This window comes from Plectropomus leopardus, chromosome 7, assembly GCF_008729295.1.
Source record: "Plectropomus leopardus isolate mb chromosome 7, YSFRI_Pleo_2.0, whole genome shotgun sequence".
Lineage (NCBI taxonomy): Eukaryota > Metazoa > Chordata > Actinopteri > Perciformes > Serranidae > Plectropomus > Plectropomus leopardus.
The window spans coordinates 17506492-17522595 of record NC_056469.1 but is presented as its reverse complement, the minus strand read 5'-3'; the positions used below and the strand labels follow the sequence as shown (position 1 = coordinate 17522595).

At 40.4% G+C, this 16104-nt stretch overlaps 1 protein-coding gene across 4 annotated transcripts in view; it reads left to right on the top strand.

Moving 5' to 3' along the window:
• fhod3b (formin homology 2 domain containing 3b) overlaps positions 1-16104 on the top strand; it is a 130252-nt gene that overhangs the window by 70342 nt on the left and 43806 nt on the right. For 2 of the 4 annotated variants that reach the window (XM_042489535.1, XM_042489534.1), the window contains exons 6-13: positions 7496-7590; positions 8708-8819; positions 9704-9798; positions 10472-10615; positions 10790-11037; positions 14073-14135; positions 15399-15509; positions 15726-15860. In XM_042489535.1, the coding sequence (XP_042345469.1) occupies positions 7496-7590; positions 8708-8819; positions 9704-9798; positions 10472-10615; positions 10790-11037; positions 14073-14135; positions 15399-15509; positions 15726-15860 (1003 nt within the window). Of the gene's footprint in view, positions 1-7495; positions 7591-8467; positions 8501-8707; positions 8820-9703; positions 9799-10471; positions 10616-10789; positions 11038-14072; positions 14136-15398; positions 15510-15725; positions 15861-16104 lie in introns of those variants that run through there. The other 2 variants (XM_042489537.1, XM_042489536.1) reach the window with 2 other exon arrangements.

Here is a 16104-nt window from a genome sequence, read left to right as displayed (position 1 = left end):
TTAAATCAGCAGCTTTCAAACTGACTGACACACTCAGCACTGCACTAAAACACACACACACTGCTGTATACTCTTTACTGTATACTTTTATACTGTAACACCACCTGTAATTTTTGAAGATGTTTAAAAGTTTAGGGTAAAAAAAAGGCCAGGCAACCTTTAACTGACTGAAAAAAACATAATCTGTTGTCATGTTTTTGGTTAAGCTTAAAGAGCCTTGTTTCTACCGGATACGTCCCACCCTGTCCTCCCCCTGTGTCAGACCCCTACAGCCCCCTTCAGATCCCCCTGACTCGTGCAGACAGCTTGCATCTGAACCCAATTCAACCCCACCTGCCTGACCTATATTCTGCCTTCCTGCATCTGTAGAAGTTTTCAGCCTTAGCGAACCCACTGGCAGCAGAGTAACAACCCTGAGCTGCAGCCTGTTTTACTGTAACAGAGTACAGTATACAAGCCAATTATATTATAAGAATGTTTGATTTGGTTTATTTCTCAAGCTCTTATTTTATCATCTCTGACCTTGCCGTCTAAGATACATAAACTATCATTTGGGGGGGAAAATAATAAATCTTGTGCAGTAATGTAGCACGCGGGCAGATAAACTGAAATCCTCAGCACTCGAGTGGGTTTTTACGGCTGATTCCTATGAGCTCACTGTTTTTTGGGACTGATTTCAGCATATGGCTGGCCAGAACCAAAGCGAATCACACCACGACTCTCTCAAGAGCAGTAAGAATTTACCGCAGCTCATCTTTCAGCTCAGTCTACAAGTGGGTGGATGTCATGCAGTAGCTTTTCTGCAAAGTCTTCCCCAATTGGATGGGATGGGAAAAGCTCATCTGTTGGCCTTTTCCTAGTTGTTCATTGACCTAAAATGATTTTTTGAAATATTGTACTGCAGCAGCTCTAATCTAACAGCTTTATCCTATTTTGAAGAAACAGAGAAGTAGCCTTTTCATTTTCCTCACAGTTGTAGTCTGCTCAGCTTGCTGTGCCCTGCTCAGCACTGCAGTAGTTCATTAGGTCTGTAGCGCCTGTAGAGCTCGCTCAGCCAGATCCTGGAAAGGCCCCCCTTGCCTTACTTCATGCTATATTTCCATGAGGTTTGTTTGTTTGTCTTTAGGGAATGTGTTTGGGCTTCGGCCCACAGTAAATTGTGTAGAATACTGGCAGATGTATTCAGGACTGAAAATGGAAGCATCCCCCTGTTGTTTTACTGTATGGGGCTCAATGTAAGTCTGGCAGTTGGCTCGGTTACTCGAATTGGTCTGGCAGAGGCAGTTTGTCTGGCTCTAATGGTCTGGGTGATTAGCTGAATAACAAATGGATCGTGATGCATGAACATGTCTTATTCAGTTCATAATTGGCATGAGTAGTAAACTGGTCTTTTTTTTATGGTAGACAGACTCAATGAGAAGCGAGCTCAAGGCATTGATGCAGTAAATGCCTGTACCAAAAGGAAATCTGTTAGCTTTTAATGTTACACTTAGATTTCTTTTTCTAACTAACACGAGAAGATTCTCTGTCCTTCTAAATATCTGTCCTTTGATTTTCTCAACAACCGTGCATTCGATCCACTTTACATTTGAAGGGTATATCAACGAGGACCCAAGGTAGCTCTTGAGACCTACGGGACAAATTTATATGTAGTGCATTACTACCGCCAGAAGTACAAACTCTGTGTATTGAGAGGGGACCCTAATCACTCGTACACTAAAATAGCCTACTCTATTACAAGTATTAGCCCTGCAGAAAAATCTTTTTTTTTTTTAAAAAAAAAAAAAAAGAACACACTCAAAAATCTTAAAATTATACAAAAATAAAAAAAACACCCAAAATCTCAAAATGACAAAAACAGCAACCCCAAACTCAAAATTATTAAACAAAAAGAAAAAAAAAATCCAAAAAAGTCAAAAATGATTTAAAATTAAAAAACAACACCTAAAACAAAAATTCTTTTAAAAAGTAAGTACATAAAAAACTTAAAATTATAAACAAAATTTAAAAAAAAACCCAAACTCAAATTACAAAAAAATAGAAAAAGAAAAGTGTTTATCAAAATAGTTGGCAAATATTTTTCTTTGACTTGACGGATTGATTAATCAACTAATTCTTGCCGGCGTACTTGTATAAACTGTTTGGTATTTTAATTTTTTACAAGCATCATGGAAAAACAGGAGAGTTTATAAACCCGCCTTATGTTTTTTATGCAAAAAATCTTAATTTGTAAAGTAACTAAAGCTGTCAGATAAATGTAGTGCAGTAAAAAGTGCAATATTTCCCTCTAAAATGTAGTAGTGTAAAAGTATAAAGTAGCATGAAAATAAGAGTCAAGTACAGGTACCTCAAATTCATACGGAAGTACAGTACTTGAGTGAATGTACTTAGTTACATTCCACCACTGAGGAAATGAAAAATAGTGAAATCACAGGTCAGTGCTTTCTGTGTACCTGCCCAGAATCCACTGTGGACACTCAGCTCTTGACATCAACATAATTTACTATAATTATGGTGACACAAAGGAACAAGAATCTGCATTGTACAAAAAGTATTTTCCGGACGTTGCAGTAAACCACATCCGTGGGTACAGGGAGACACACTTTAGACCTGGGTGCAGCTCCCTGCTAATGCAGAGAATAATACGATAAGAGGCTCTAAGCTGCACTGTAGGGGATGGAGATTTGGCCCCTGTCCCAAAGCCCTGGTAAAATAAATGTTGCACGCTGACAGACAGTTTGGCTGACCCAGTTTTGATAAATTCCAAAATGTAAATGAAACCAAAGGGGTAGAGTGGTGAGTGGAAGAGGAGTGAACAGTTTTGTTGAGGTGATGCTCATAGGTAAAGTTGTCCTTTTTTAAAAAAAAAAAAAAAATTTAATCTCGTGTCAAATGACTCGTGTTGATGCTGCCACCCAGACCTCAGAGTGCTTCTCACCTCGGCAGTGGTCAGGGAGCAGCCCTTCCTGCACATTCCTGAGGCTGTGGAAGATAATTGCTGTGGTTTATGAGAGGGAGAGGCCCTGAAGAAACACTTCCACCAGACCTCAATTGCATTAGTTTTTACTTCTCTGGTTCAGACACAGGAACAGAGTCTCTTCCACACATTCAGTCTGTGGTTCCCTGCTGCAGCTCAATACCAACAAATGCTCTCTTTACTCTTAAGGCAAACGTATGTTAAGTATTGAAAGAAATGGAGTGTGGGAGTGCAGCACAGACGCCAGGCTCCTCATTGAACACTTCCAAGTTTCTTTTTAGCTAAATCTCTCCTCTCCGGCTTCCCATAATGGCTTACATTTAAATTCTAATCACTGTGCTTTGAAGGCAGCTCATTGTCTGCCAACATCTCATTACGTGACATACATGCAAAGGGACTAAGCAATGTTATTGTTGTACTTTGTGTGAGGTATTATAGAGCTGCTCATGATTACTCGAATGGAGGCCCACATTTTTGGCCCCCGATCAGTGCTTGAAGTGGAGGGTGTCCTGTCCAGACCCAGCACTCACATGCTCTTCTTATTAACCGTCTTCAAAAGTTATTGATCACTGTCTCTTTTAAAGTTTAAAAACAAATTCCATGTTCTGGACCCACAGCGTTTCACAAAGGGACAAGGCTGGGAAAGTACACTACAGTATAAAGATTTGATCTCACTTTCAAAGCGTGAACTGCATCGCACAGGTAACTTTCCATTTTCCAGGGCATTTTCACGACTAATTTAATCAAAAGTGCGTGGAAATCAGTGCCATTTGAAGTTCACAAAAGGTAATTTCTTTGAAAGTAATTAGATGTTTCCTTTAAACGGTTTCTGACCAGACTATTAAGGTTGCAGTTTCCCATAATGTTAGGTAATTTTTTTTTTTAAACAGTTACAGTATCCTTTTACCTTACTGTTCACAGGGTAACTGCAGTCCATGTGGTTTTCTGGTACTCAGAGTTGAAGTTGTACCTAAATGGCAGCTGACATGAAATAATTCCATGAAGCAGCAGTTTTAATGAATCCGAGAGGAAAGGTAATGATTGTGCGGTTTCTGGCATGGTTTGTAAGTGACCATTATATCAATTCTGTAAATCACTGTGCAGTAAATTAAATCCACATATGATATAGACATTCATTCAGATTTTATTTTGCTTGGCAACTGTAACCTATCAGTGATATCTTTAAATAATATCTTATGATAACATGTCAGTGATCTAAAAGTCATTTCACTTTGTGGTTTACTTTTGGGAACAATCAGTAATGTCTCATCTGTCAGCAGCTGTACATTCATGTTGCGTAATGACACTTTAAACAGCCTCATTAAAGCCACCTATCCTTTTTCACCCCTGTTTTCAGTTGGCATTCCTCAAACCCTCAGCAGATACTGTACACAGGTGCACACCAGAGATAAAAGTCTGTGCAGTGATGATATTACAGGTCAGACATCGGCTAGCAATTTGAAAAAAAGCGTGGAGCTCATTACTCATCCAGCAAAAGTCACAGCTGCTTGTGTCTGTTTATAAAAAAAATTGACAGAGTAGATATTTAACTGTATTTTACATGTTAGTTAGATCTTCTTTTTTGCAAACCATAGGAATCATTTTTGGACTCCAGCTGTGCGTCATGTCATTACTGCTGTCACTCATCTGTCAGCAGTGATCCCATACAAAGAGGGGGGTGTCTCAGCAGAGGGTGACACTCTGGCCTGCACTGACAGAGGAGGTTAATCATGTTTTCATAAACACGCTCTGATGTGGTCTGCTTTGATTTGGCATGTTGTCCAAGTCACTGACTGCTGTGACACACGGCTCTGAGCTCGCAGCAGGAGAGGACTGTCAGGAATTCTCTGGCCTGACATGTTGTGAGTAATTAACCCTGATTGATAAAAGATGAACTGCCCCTGTTGCTGCTACTACTGCTGCAGTGGGCCCTCAGCATGCACATACACACATATGTGCACATGCATTCATGCGTCCACCCACACACTCGCACACACAGCAGCTGCACCTGGGAATTTTGGCTTATCTATAGCATATTCACAATTTTCAGGCCCCTCAAGAGAAGAGGAGAGGAAAAATATTACTCAGTTTCTCATCATAACAAAGCCAACTGCTTTAAATGTGGTAAAAGGATAATGGACGGTACTCTTTTTAAGATGATCTCAGTATGTCAGTAAAGGTATTTTATCTAGTTGTTACACTTCCCACTAACATACAGTAAGCAAGCAAATTATGAGTCCAGTTATACTCACAGCATGGCAAGGCAAATTTATTTACAAAGCACATTTTATACCCAAAGGCGACTTGGCAACTTGTTGGCAACACAAATCATAATTAGCCCTAGAGGGCTTTACAACACGTGACATCCCTCTGTCCTTGGACCCTCACAGCAGATAAGAAAAAAACATTTAACAGGGAAAAGAAAGCAACAGTGACAACAACTAGCCAATGGAGCCCCGAGCAGCCATGAAATGGCTTATAGCAAAGCTTAGCCAAAATCCCATATTGTAAAATGTCATATTTCCATGTCTTATTTGTATCATGACTAAGATAAAGGTGGTATACAACAATTGTGACATGTCAAGACGCCCATCCACAGAGAAAGTGCCGCCACCGAGCTGTTGGTACATTTCAGACAGGGTGAATACAGGTATATTCAAGCAGACAGTATGAGAAGAACGATGTGTAATGTGTTTCTTCGATATTAAAGCTTGTAAACATGCTCTAGAAGAAACCCAAAATACACGTATGAACCTGAAAATGAGCGTAATTTTGGGAACATTTTAAAAATTCCGAATACATTGCTTTGCTTACAGTGTAACAATGTATCGCAGTACACTGTATTAAATCATAAGATATCGTATCATCAAATTCTTGCGAAAACGCTGCCCTAAATTTGGTCAAAGTTTAAACTGTCCCTATTTTGTCCCTGGATTCTTAACATTTAAAAACACCTGGTGTTTCAGCTTTTGCAGCCTATGAAGATTTCTCCAGCTATGCATTTCTGAGGTTGATCAGCAAAAGCTTATCACCTTTTCCCATGTTTGAAAAAGAAAATATCAGAGGATTATCTGAAGTATTACCCCAAAAAGGACATAGAGCTTCTGCCAAAAAATAGTCAGACAGGCTCTCCAAAAATGTTCCACTTTCAATGTGTTTTCGTGTTTATACTACTTTGTTTTTTCCCTGTGTCAGCTAATGCATCACCTAAAGTGGCAGTGGGTTCAAGCTGAGCTCATCCTGTTGCTGTGGTCGTCTTTGTGAATGCATTAACTCCCTGTGGATGGCCATTGAGATGCTGTTAAAAAAAAGACTACGTGTTTAAAGGGAGCTTTTGTCTGTTTTACTTCTTTCCAGCAGTGTTTGTCCCCCTTCCCCCTTCTCCTTGTTTAACAGAAGCCTTACACTTTTACTGCCCCCTGTAGAGATCCCTTGGCTCTTATTATGTTCTTATTTATGTATCCTGTTACAGATGGAAGTCATGTCAGCATCCAGAGAGGCACTCGGCTTAAATATTTTCCGTTCCCAGTTGTGTCCACAGACTTGAGGGATGAGAAAAAAGTTTTCGTTTTGAGGTTTTCACCCAGTTGTTGTGATTTTTGAAAAGTTTATCTCCACAGCAGCTCCAACTTGGTTGTAGATTTTATCGTGATAGGGCAGAGGAATATCATTAAACCCCTTTCACTAACACTACACTTTTTTGCTTCTTTGCATCTGTGTGATTGTTTATGCGTGACACCAACAGAAAATCATTTTAAAAAATCAACTTTTTTTTTTGCTGTTTTACATATGGCAAGGTCTGTTTACAGACAGTTACAGTTACAGACAGAGTAAACTGGTCTTTCTGATCATGTCAATTTTCTGTTTATATTACATTATTATTGACAGAAACACTTTACAATTAGATAAAAACAAAGAAAGAGGGGCATCTCTATGGCTTCTGTAGGAATCTAAAACTAGCCAGGAAAAAGTCAGAATTAGTCATGCTCATTCAATATGATCTTTTCTACCCTGCATAAAAAAAATATTATTATTGGGTTTTTTTGTTTTGTTTTGTTGGTTTTTTTTTTTTTACAAATACATATCTGATAGCCCACTTTTCTTTAATCTAGTTTTTTATTGGATTATTTTTGAGTATTAGGATTATTTCTTTTATCATTGTAGGATTTTTTTATTGTGACTATATTTTGTTTTATTTTCCTTGTCTTTTGTGTACATAATATGTCACTAAATCTATTTTAAAATATTGAACAACTTGTCAAAAATCACAATAAAAAAAGTTTATTGGGATTATTCACACGCTTTGCATTGAAAAGAGCTTGCACTAAGAGTCATGATCAGTGTTCAAAACAGACACCAAACATCCAGAGCAAGCCCTTTACTGTTTTCTGGTTATTTTGGGTGCTGTGGAGGACAAAATGTGGCCAGTTTATAGTTAAAAAAAGAAAAAACAAAATAGAAATGACAATGATTAACCCAACCCCTTTACTTTCTTTCTCTCCCTCTTTCTCTCTCCAGCTCTCGGTCAGATAATGCTGTATGTGGATGGGATGAACGGCCTCATATCTCACAGTGAGACGGTCCAGTGGCTTTACACGCTGGTCGGATCTAAGGTACAGAATGTGAACATTAAACACAGGTGAAACAATGTAAAATAACTCAGCAGTCCCATCTGTGCACTGACAAATTAGAAATCATCACAAACCCCTCTCCTCTGTCATCATGGTCCCCCCGGCCCTCTAGTGGCCAGATTTGATAATGTGCAGCATATTTGCAGCAGATGAGGATTGACTCTTCTCTCTTTCCCCTCTGTTTTCTGTTCTTACTAATTACTCTTCTGGCTTCCCGAATAAATGTTGAAACATTTGGCATCCATCTTATTTTTCTTTAATCAAAACCCTGTCTTCCCAATCATTTAGTATGGCAAATGTCCATTGTAATTAGTCATTTTGACAGTGATCATTGGGGTGTTGCTTGTCCAGTCACAGTGCTGATGTGGCAGCTGTTCAGAAGAGTTCAATTAAATCTGATGGATTTTATTACCACTGATATGATGTTGATTTTTACCAAGTAGATTTGCAAAGTTGAAGTGCATCAGGCCTAAGACTCTCTTGTCCAATAGTTTTCTCTCTCCTTTTTTTCATTTTTTGTAGGAGGGTAAATTTAGATTTTTAGTCAGCTGCTTCAGTATTTAAAGATTATTTTCAATGTTTACTATAACCCAGTCTTTATTTTATTCTGATTACAGTTGTTTGTACTTTTGTGCTATTCCCATAATGTTTTAGTAGAGAACAGTATGTTCTCCTGAGATGTTTTATGTCTATTTAGTGTTCCCTCAACGTCACCCAAGCTGCTTATCAACCCTCGCAAGACGTTTCAGACAGGAAAGACTACCATTTGATAATTGGACGTTAGCGATCCATGTGTTCAAGCAAAAGCACATAAAAAAAGTTACAAAAGCACACACATCCAGACAATAAGTACTAGGTGCTGGATTGAGGAATATATAGAAGACAGAGAGATGTGAGTCTGTACACTAGTTAATGCTCCCATGAATGTTTATTGAATTACAATAGAAGTGACATTCAGAGCATCAAGCTCTTTATCAGACCAAGTGTAACAGTTGAAATTAGGTCAATTTTGTGTTATATGCTTGGATTTATGGGCTTATGCCACAGTGTGATTTCAGTGTAAACTGTGTTTTTTTTGTTTGTTTGTTTGTTTGTGTAGTTCCGTCTGGTGGTGAAGACGGCCCTAAAGCTACTTCTGGTGTTTGTGGAATACACCGAGTCTAACGCCACCCTGCTCATAAAGGCTGTGAACGCTGTGGATGCCAAAAGAGGTGAGCATTACAGTGATTTTTTGGAATGTTACATTCAATACCTGCAGACTTAAAGGACTAACAGACTGTGATTCCCTGTATTCACTGCTTTACATCCCAAAATGTTTTGTTTGGATGTGCTTCTTCCAGCTAATGAGGTATTGTTTACATATCTGTAAAATATCACGTTAACACTATTATTTAAATGTAAAATAATGTAAATTCCCATTTATGATTAATTTACTTCAGTTCCACTAATCAAGTCCATGGTGGCTGAAGATCAAAGTCTCTTGTTACATGGCAGTCATATCTGTTGTCCTGAGCAGCTTGCATGGAGCAGAGCTTATCGAGAGAGACTGTAACTCCTGTCTACAGCCGGGTTCAGTTACCTGCCGCTATAAAGGCTCCACATTGTGCTTTGGTGTACAACAGGGGGTTGAGCATCAGCCATGCAGGGGTCGGGTATCCCTCTGTCTCAACTCCAACTTATCCCGTCACTTCTGCTGTTGCATAACAAGAATGAACTTGATCCACAGTCTCCTGATGAGAAGGAGATGCCTGACTTGACCCTTGTATCTGAGACACATAGCTGCTTCTTTTACATTGAAGATCAAGCTGCCCCTGCTGTTTTTCCACCAACACTTTTTGTAGAGGAAAACTGCTATGACTGCATTACTTCTACTGGAGCCATGAGATGACAAACAATTTTTGTTTTGATTCCTGCACCCTGGTGGAGCTGCAAGGTTGCAACTGTTTTTTTTAATGCCTTAAGATGAGCAGAAGAATTTGTTAAGACTTTTTTGTTGTCTTTCTAAAAAAAAGAGAACAGGTACAGCTCCGTCTTTCTTTGCGTTTGGAGTTTGTCTTGTGATATACAATGTGTTGTATGCCTTTTGCTGCTACAGGCACTAAACTGTGGTCAAACATCATGGAGATCCTGGATGAGAAGGATGGAGTGGATACAGAGCTGCTGGTGTATGCCATGACACTTATAAATAAGGTCAGTAAAAGAACCGCACCCAGGGCTCACAGCTAACAGCTTACCAATTGCTTACCCCAGTATAGTAAAATGTAATCAGGGTTTCTTATCTAAATTGTTTCCAAAACCTAACCTGATCTGCAAGGCCATTTTGTCAGCTCAATTGAATCAGTTGCAAAGTTAATCTGTATGTTGTGATTGTATTTGTGACAAAGTGTCACCTGCATGAAAGTGTAAAGCCTGAAGCTTTACCAAGTGACTAATTATCACTCCCTGAGCTTTCTATTATAAAGTGGAGGAGTCACTGCAGTAATTTGTAGCAGCAGCAACACAGAGTTCTAAAAAATTCATTAAAAGCAAGAATGGATTGTACAGTATCATGTATATACTGAACCTGCCTGTTTTTTCATAGTGCATAGAGCTCCAATTACACTGGAGTCAAAGCACAGACAATATAAGAGGATTAAATAGTACTGATTGAGGTTTATTTTGTTAGAATATCTGGCTACAGATTTTATTTCAATATGAGGTTCAAACAAAATGGCCTCAGAAGTAATGTTACTCCCTCTATTTCTCTCAGGTGATCCATCTTTATTGTTCCAATTTATTTTGTCTTTCACAGTCAGTCTTGAATATTGCAGAGACAATGTTAAGACTCTTATCTTGTTTTCCATTGAATGTTTTTGTGTTGTAGACTCTGGCTGGCCTCCCAGATCAGGACTCATACTACGACATGGTGGACTGTCTGGAGGAGCAGGGCGTTGAGGCTGTGGCCCAGAGACACTTGAGCAGGAAAGGCACCGACCTCGACCTTGTCGAACAGTTCAACATTTACGAGGTCAGGAAGCCTGCGCTGCCACATTATCACATAACAACTGGCCTTAATGTTATGTTAATAAGTGTCTAACAACAGGTCACCTGACTTCTCACACATTCATACAGCAGCCAGAACTGAAGTGTATGCAAATATTGTTGTTAATTTACTAATTTTCTCGAAAATACTTTGATGCAGCTGACTCTCCGCCATGAGGACGGAGACGACGAAACCCAGCTGCCTCCCAGCGTCCGCAAGGAGCGCCGGCGGGCCAGTGTTGGTGGTTCCAACGAAAGGCGAGGCCTGGAGAGAAGACGCAGCCGAAGACACTCGCTCCAGAATAGCAGAGGCCATGCTTCTGCCCCGGCATCACCTAGCAGTCCTCACACTCACGCCAGCAGCTTTCTGCCGTTTGGTGGCCAACGTGTTGAAGACATCAGTGAAAGGTGAGGCAAGGGGAGGACAGAGAGGAATGGAAAGGTGGAAGATATTCAAGAGAAAAAAAGAAACTTTATCCTTTCCTCCATTTTTGCTTGAACTTAGTCTAATCCTGGTTTTAAAAGGTTCATCCAGGAGGGTTTGTTTTGGTCTTTTGTATTTTAAACCCTGAGAGATAGCTGCAAGTAAAAACGAATCACAAATTATTCCCGCTCACTGGAGACTTACTCTGTTTCACAGGAAACAGCTTGACTGCAAGTGTTGTATTATATTTCAGCCTTGGAGAGATGCGTCCAGAGCCAAAGCAGAGAATTTAATTATATAGTAATTTAAAGAACGGCAAAGAGGAGACCAGTGCTGCAAAGTGACATTTGAATTAATTTCCCCACTGTCAAAAACGTTCTCCTGTCACGGATGGAAATAGGAAGCTTCTGTAAACACATGATATGAGGTATCTGCGCTCTGTCTCAACTCATACTTCCTTCAGTGAGAGTGCATTCAACTCAAACTCCACAATGCCATCTGTTTTATATACAACAAACCTTGTGACTACAAAAACTAGGGAAACCACAACCAGTAATTCAGGAAAGAGGCAAATTCTTGTTTAATTGTACAGTAGCTTCAACTATACCCTATAAAAGCACCAGAATAACTTAGTCAGCCAGTTCCTTTTCATGTAAGTCAAGTTAACCTTTTATTCCACCTTTTATTATAGATCGTACGTCAGAAGGCAAAAACTAGGCTTGAATTTTCAACTGGAAATTATTGCTTTTTGTCTCACCATTGATTGCTTTCTTCCCTCGCTTCACATAATTTAATCACCTATCATTAATAACAAGCCTTTGTAAGTAGCATATGCTGTAATAATACGGGTAGCACTCAGGTCTCAGGTATACTCAAATTCAGTCCAGCAGGTCATATGATACCAGACTGGCTTCTTCCAGTCCAGCACAGGAAATCCAAGCCGCCTTTGAAGATCACAATTTTCCATATTGTTAATGAAATCCAGACAACCAAGAGGAATCCAAATAACAAAGTGGCCACGTGTGTGACGGTGTATCCCAGACTATCAGTTCGAAAACCAAAGATATCTTCTTACATCCCCAACTCTTGTTATTGGATTGAATGTTTTTCTCCACATTAAAATCACTGGGAGATGTTTTGTATTTAACAGTTGTTTGCATTAATTCTGCCACTTGAATGTAGTTGTAACTGTTGCTTGTGCATAGCCATTTTTAACATTATAAGATGTTGTCAAAGCCTACTAACCATCTTGTACATCTTTCAGTGCTTGTCTCTCTTCCTCTTCCAATGCTTTTTGACAAGCATGTTTTTAGTGTTTGTCATTTCTGTGTGTTGTCTTGCCCGGGCTTTCCTCCGCTGTGTGTTTTCATATTGTCTCTGTCCAATTTCTCTTCCCTCTCGCCTGCTTACATCCTCCCCTTTCCTCCTTTCAACCCTCGGCCCCTCCTCTCGCCACAGAGATGAGGAAGAGGAAGAAGAGGAGGAGGAAGTAGAGGAGGAGGGAGAGGAGGAGGAGGAGGAGGAGGAGGAGGAGGATGATGATGATGATGAGGAGGAGGAGGAGGACGAGGACGAGGCAGATGATGAAAGTCATCCGGTCACTGAGTCCTCTAGACAGGGCGCTCACAGGTATTTTAGGCCAACTGGTTTCCCGATCCTGATTCCCCGTTTTACTCATACAGTACCCTAGTTTTTCTTCCATTTGAAAGTATTTTCTTCATCCCTTTTGGACTACTCCTCTCTTGTATTTTGTCATCCTAGTGTGGCTCCGGCTGTAGCAGACACTCCTAACATGTGTTTGAACTTAAACTGTATGGTCAACATCCTCCCTAAATCCAGTGACCAACCAGGGCAGAGAGAATATCTCAGCGCCAAGACCAGGACAGCTCCTCCTGTGTCCGTCGCACCTAAAAAGAGGGCCTTTAGTCTTTGGTGTGTTCCTCCCCAAACACCTGAATGTGTCTTCCATGTTGCTCTGAGTAGTCTGCCTGGTTCAGCACACCCTCAGTGTCACTCTATCCCAGCCTCACCCACCTTCCTCCCCCGTCAAATTCCCCCTCCGTCCCAACCTGAAACAGAGGCAGGTGTCCATCAGGGCCCGGGAGAGTGAGAAGGGCTAGGACAGAGAAAGGTACTGCAGGTAGAGGGCAGGAGCTACAGTTTATCTTCTTGTGTTACGCATCACAACGTCATCCCCATCACTGGTGTCTGCGTCTCTTTGTAGCTCACTGTACACACAGCAAAGACACCTGCAAGCCGCATGAAAATAAAAGCAGATATAGTTGCTGATTTGCTCTTCTAAATTGCATCCTACCAGGTTATTTATGCTGGATATGCTGCAGCTTAGTTCCTCTCTACCTCCTTCATCCTTAAAAAATGTGTCCTTGATCAAAGTCACCTTTATTTCCCATCAGATGTGATTTACGTTGCATCTGTCATCTCCAAAGACATGCTGTACCAGAAAAAGGAAAGACATAATTGCTTCCTTTTCACAGTTGCTGGAAAGCATTATTTTTTGCAGACATTTACTACTCATCTGTCTTCCATTGTGGCTGTGCACCACAGTTAATTCAAGACAAGTCAGTAAATTAATTCAAATCATTAAGGAATTCAAAATATTAGCATGAGTCACAGTCACTGTCCCTTAGTTATTCATGTTTCTTCAGAGAGCAACAGAAATAGAATAAGCCACTAAGTCTGCACTGGCAGAGCAGTTCCTCAGCTGATTACCATAAGTATAAATGCTTGTCAATGCAGGGGACATAAAGAAGTGATCCAGTGAAAAGCCTCTAAAATAGTTTTATTTTGTAGTTGTAATGCAGGCTAAATATCACACTGAATCGGTAAGACAGACAGAGATGTTGTCTCGCCCCTGTTTGTTCTGTTGTTCTTGTGTGGTCTTGCTGGTCCTACCTTCAACTGCTGTCTCACTATCTTTTATGTAACTAACATTTCATTTTTTGATCTTTGGAGTGTCTGAACTGACTCTTACTCTCTTTTTTCTCACTTCCATCTTCAGTCTGACAGATATAAACAACTCTCCCACACCTTACACAGCTAGAAAGCCCTGCTGGGCTGAAAGGTAAGGCCAGGTGTCAACAGGTCAAAATAGATTGTGCAGGGACAGGGTATATAATGGCTGTGGGGTTTTGTGATTTACATTAAAGGTCCAGTGTGTAAGATTTATGGGGATTTTGTGGCATCTAACAGTGAGAAATGCAGACTGCAACAAGCTGAAACGTCTCCAGGTAAGAATTCCTTCAGTGTTCACTGCTCAGGAGGTTTTTAACAGGAGCTGAATTATCTTCAGACATCTCCTCCTCTCCAAATCAAACAGACAAGGTGATTAAAATCGATACTAAACCCCCCCTGCATAAAGCAGTTTCACATTACAAATGAGTGTTTCTCCAATTCTGGTAGGCTCATCCCAGCTGGGCTGCCAGCCCAGCACCTACCAATGAGAGCTCATCTTTTTTCTCTGATAACTTAAGATTCAGACATTTATGAGGTTTTTACTGTGAGCCAAATTATCCGCAGAGGTCTCTTTCTCTCAAAAAGAAACATGGACGAGGACCAGGTTCCTGTAAAGATATAAACGGCTCATTCTAAAGTAACAAAAAAACAATGATTTTTATTTTCAGGGGGTGCTGGAGCCAATCCCAGCTGTCATTGGGCGGAAGGTACACCCTGGATAGGTCGCCAGACTATCGCAGGGCCGACACATATAGACAGACAACCATACACGCTCACAGTCACACCTAAGGGCAATTTAGAGTCACCAATCAACCTGAGCTGCATGTCTTTGGACTGTGGGAGGAAGCCGGAGACCCTGGAGAGAACCCACGCAGACACGGGGAGAAAATGCAAACTCCGCACAGAAGGGCCCCCGAGAAAACATAATTATTATACTAAATTACATTTCTGCTAATATATCCTCCTACATCCTACACACTGGACCTTAATAGTTTTAGGGAGATGTGCACAGAGTGCAGCCTTCCTAAAAGTTTGATATTGAAGCACTCATGGTTAATTCTGTTATCTTCATTTAGCTATTCTTATTTACAACGATATGTTATCCAGCTGATCAAGGACAAAATAGAACAATCTGCAGTTACAAGGCCCCGAAGAAAACAGTTGGTCTCTTGAAAAGATACATCAAAGAAGTCTTAGGAAGACGTGCTTAAGAGCACTTAACACATTCATGCCTCAGTGTAAACTGTCCAGCAATATAAGACTGGAATTCACATCGCACGATCTTGAAGTGTTGTCCATCTGTCTTCTCTGTATTTCAGTGGGAAAATGTCTTGGAGAGAACAAAGCATTTATTTTTTCCTTGTTTTATCAGAATCAGTGCCAATGGCTCTCCATACCCTGGCAGGCACCAGGCTCCTACATCACCCATCCATCGCTTCAGTAGTTCAGCAACCTCCACACCAGAATCCAAACCAGTTGACAGGTTGGCATCTCAACTTTTCCACAGCTAATGCAGAATATTTTTTTTCTATATCAACTTTTTTCGCAGCTAATGCTGAACATTCTGTGTCTTTAATGGTTTAAATGTAACCTACCCCTTTGATAGAGCTTCCATTTGAACATGTGCAAAGAACTACACCAAAACTGACACCAGTTTTGTTATTGTTATCACATTTGTTATTTTCTCTTTGGGGTGTAGACCTGCTCTAGGGGGTTTGTTGACTTCATCATACAGACAGCATCAGGAGTCTCTGGCTGCAGAGAGAGAAAGGAGACGCCTGGAGAGAGAAGAGCGCCTGCAGAGAATCGAAAGAGAAGAGAGGAATCGCTTTAAGTTAGTCTCACCTCACGAATCCTGTAAAACACTGCATGAGTTAATGTCAGAGAGAATAGATTATTTCTTTACTTTGCACCGTGGGCAGCCAATAAAGACATGTTGGCACTTTTAGAAACAGGTGTCTTGATTCTGGAGAGATATTCACAAATCTCATATGAGTCTAATAAAAGTTGAGCTGTCTTTCTTTACGAAGATCATTACTAGCAGGAGGAGTCTGCAAAAGCATATGTTCTGCATAGGT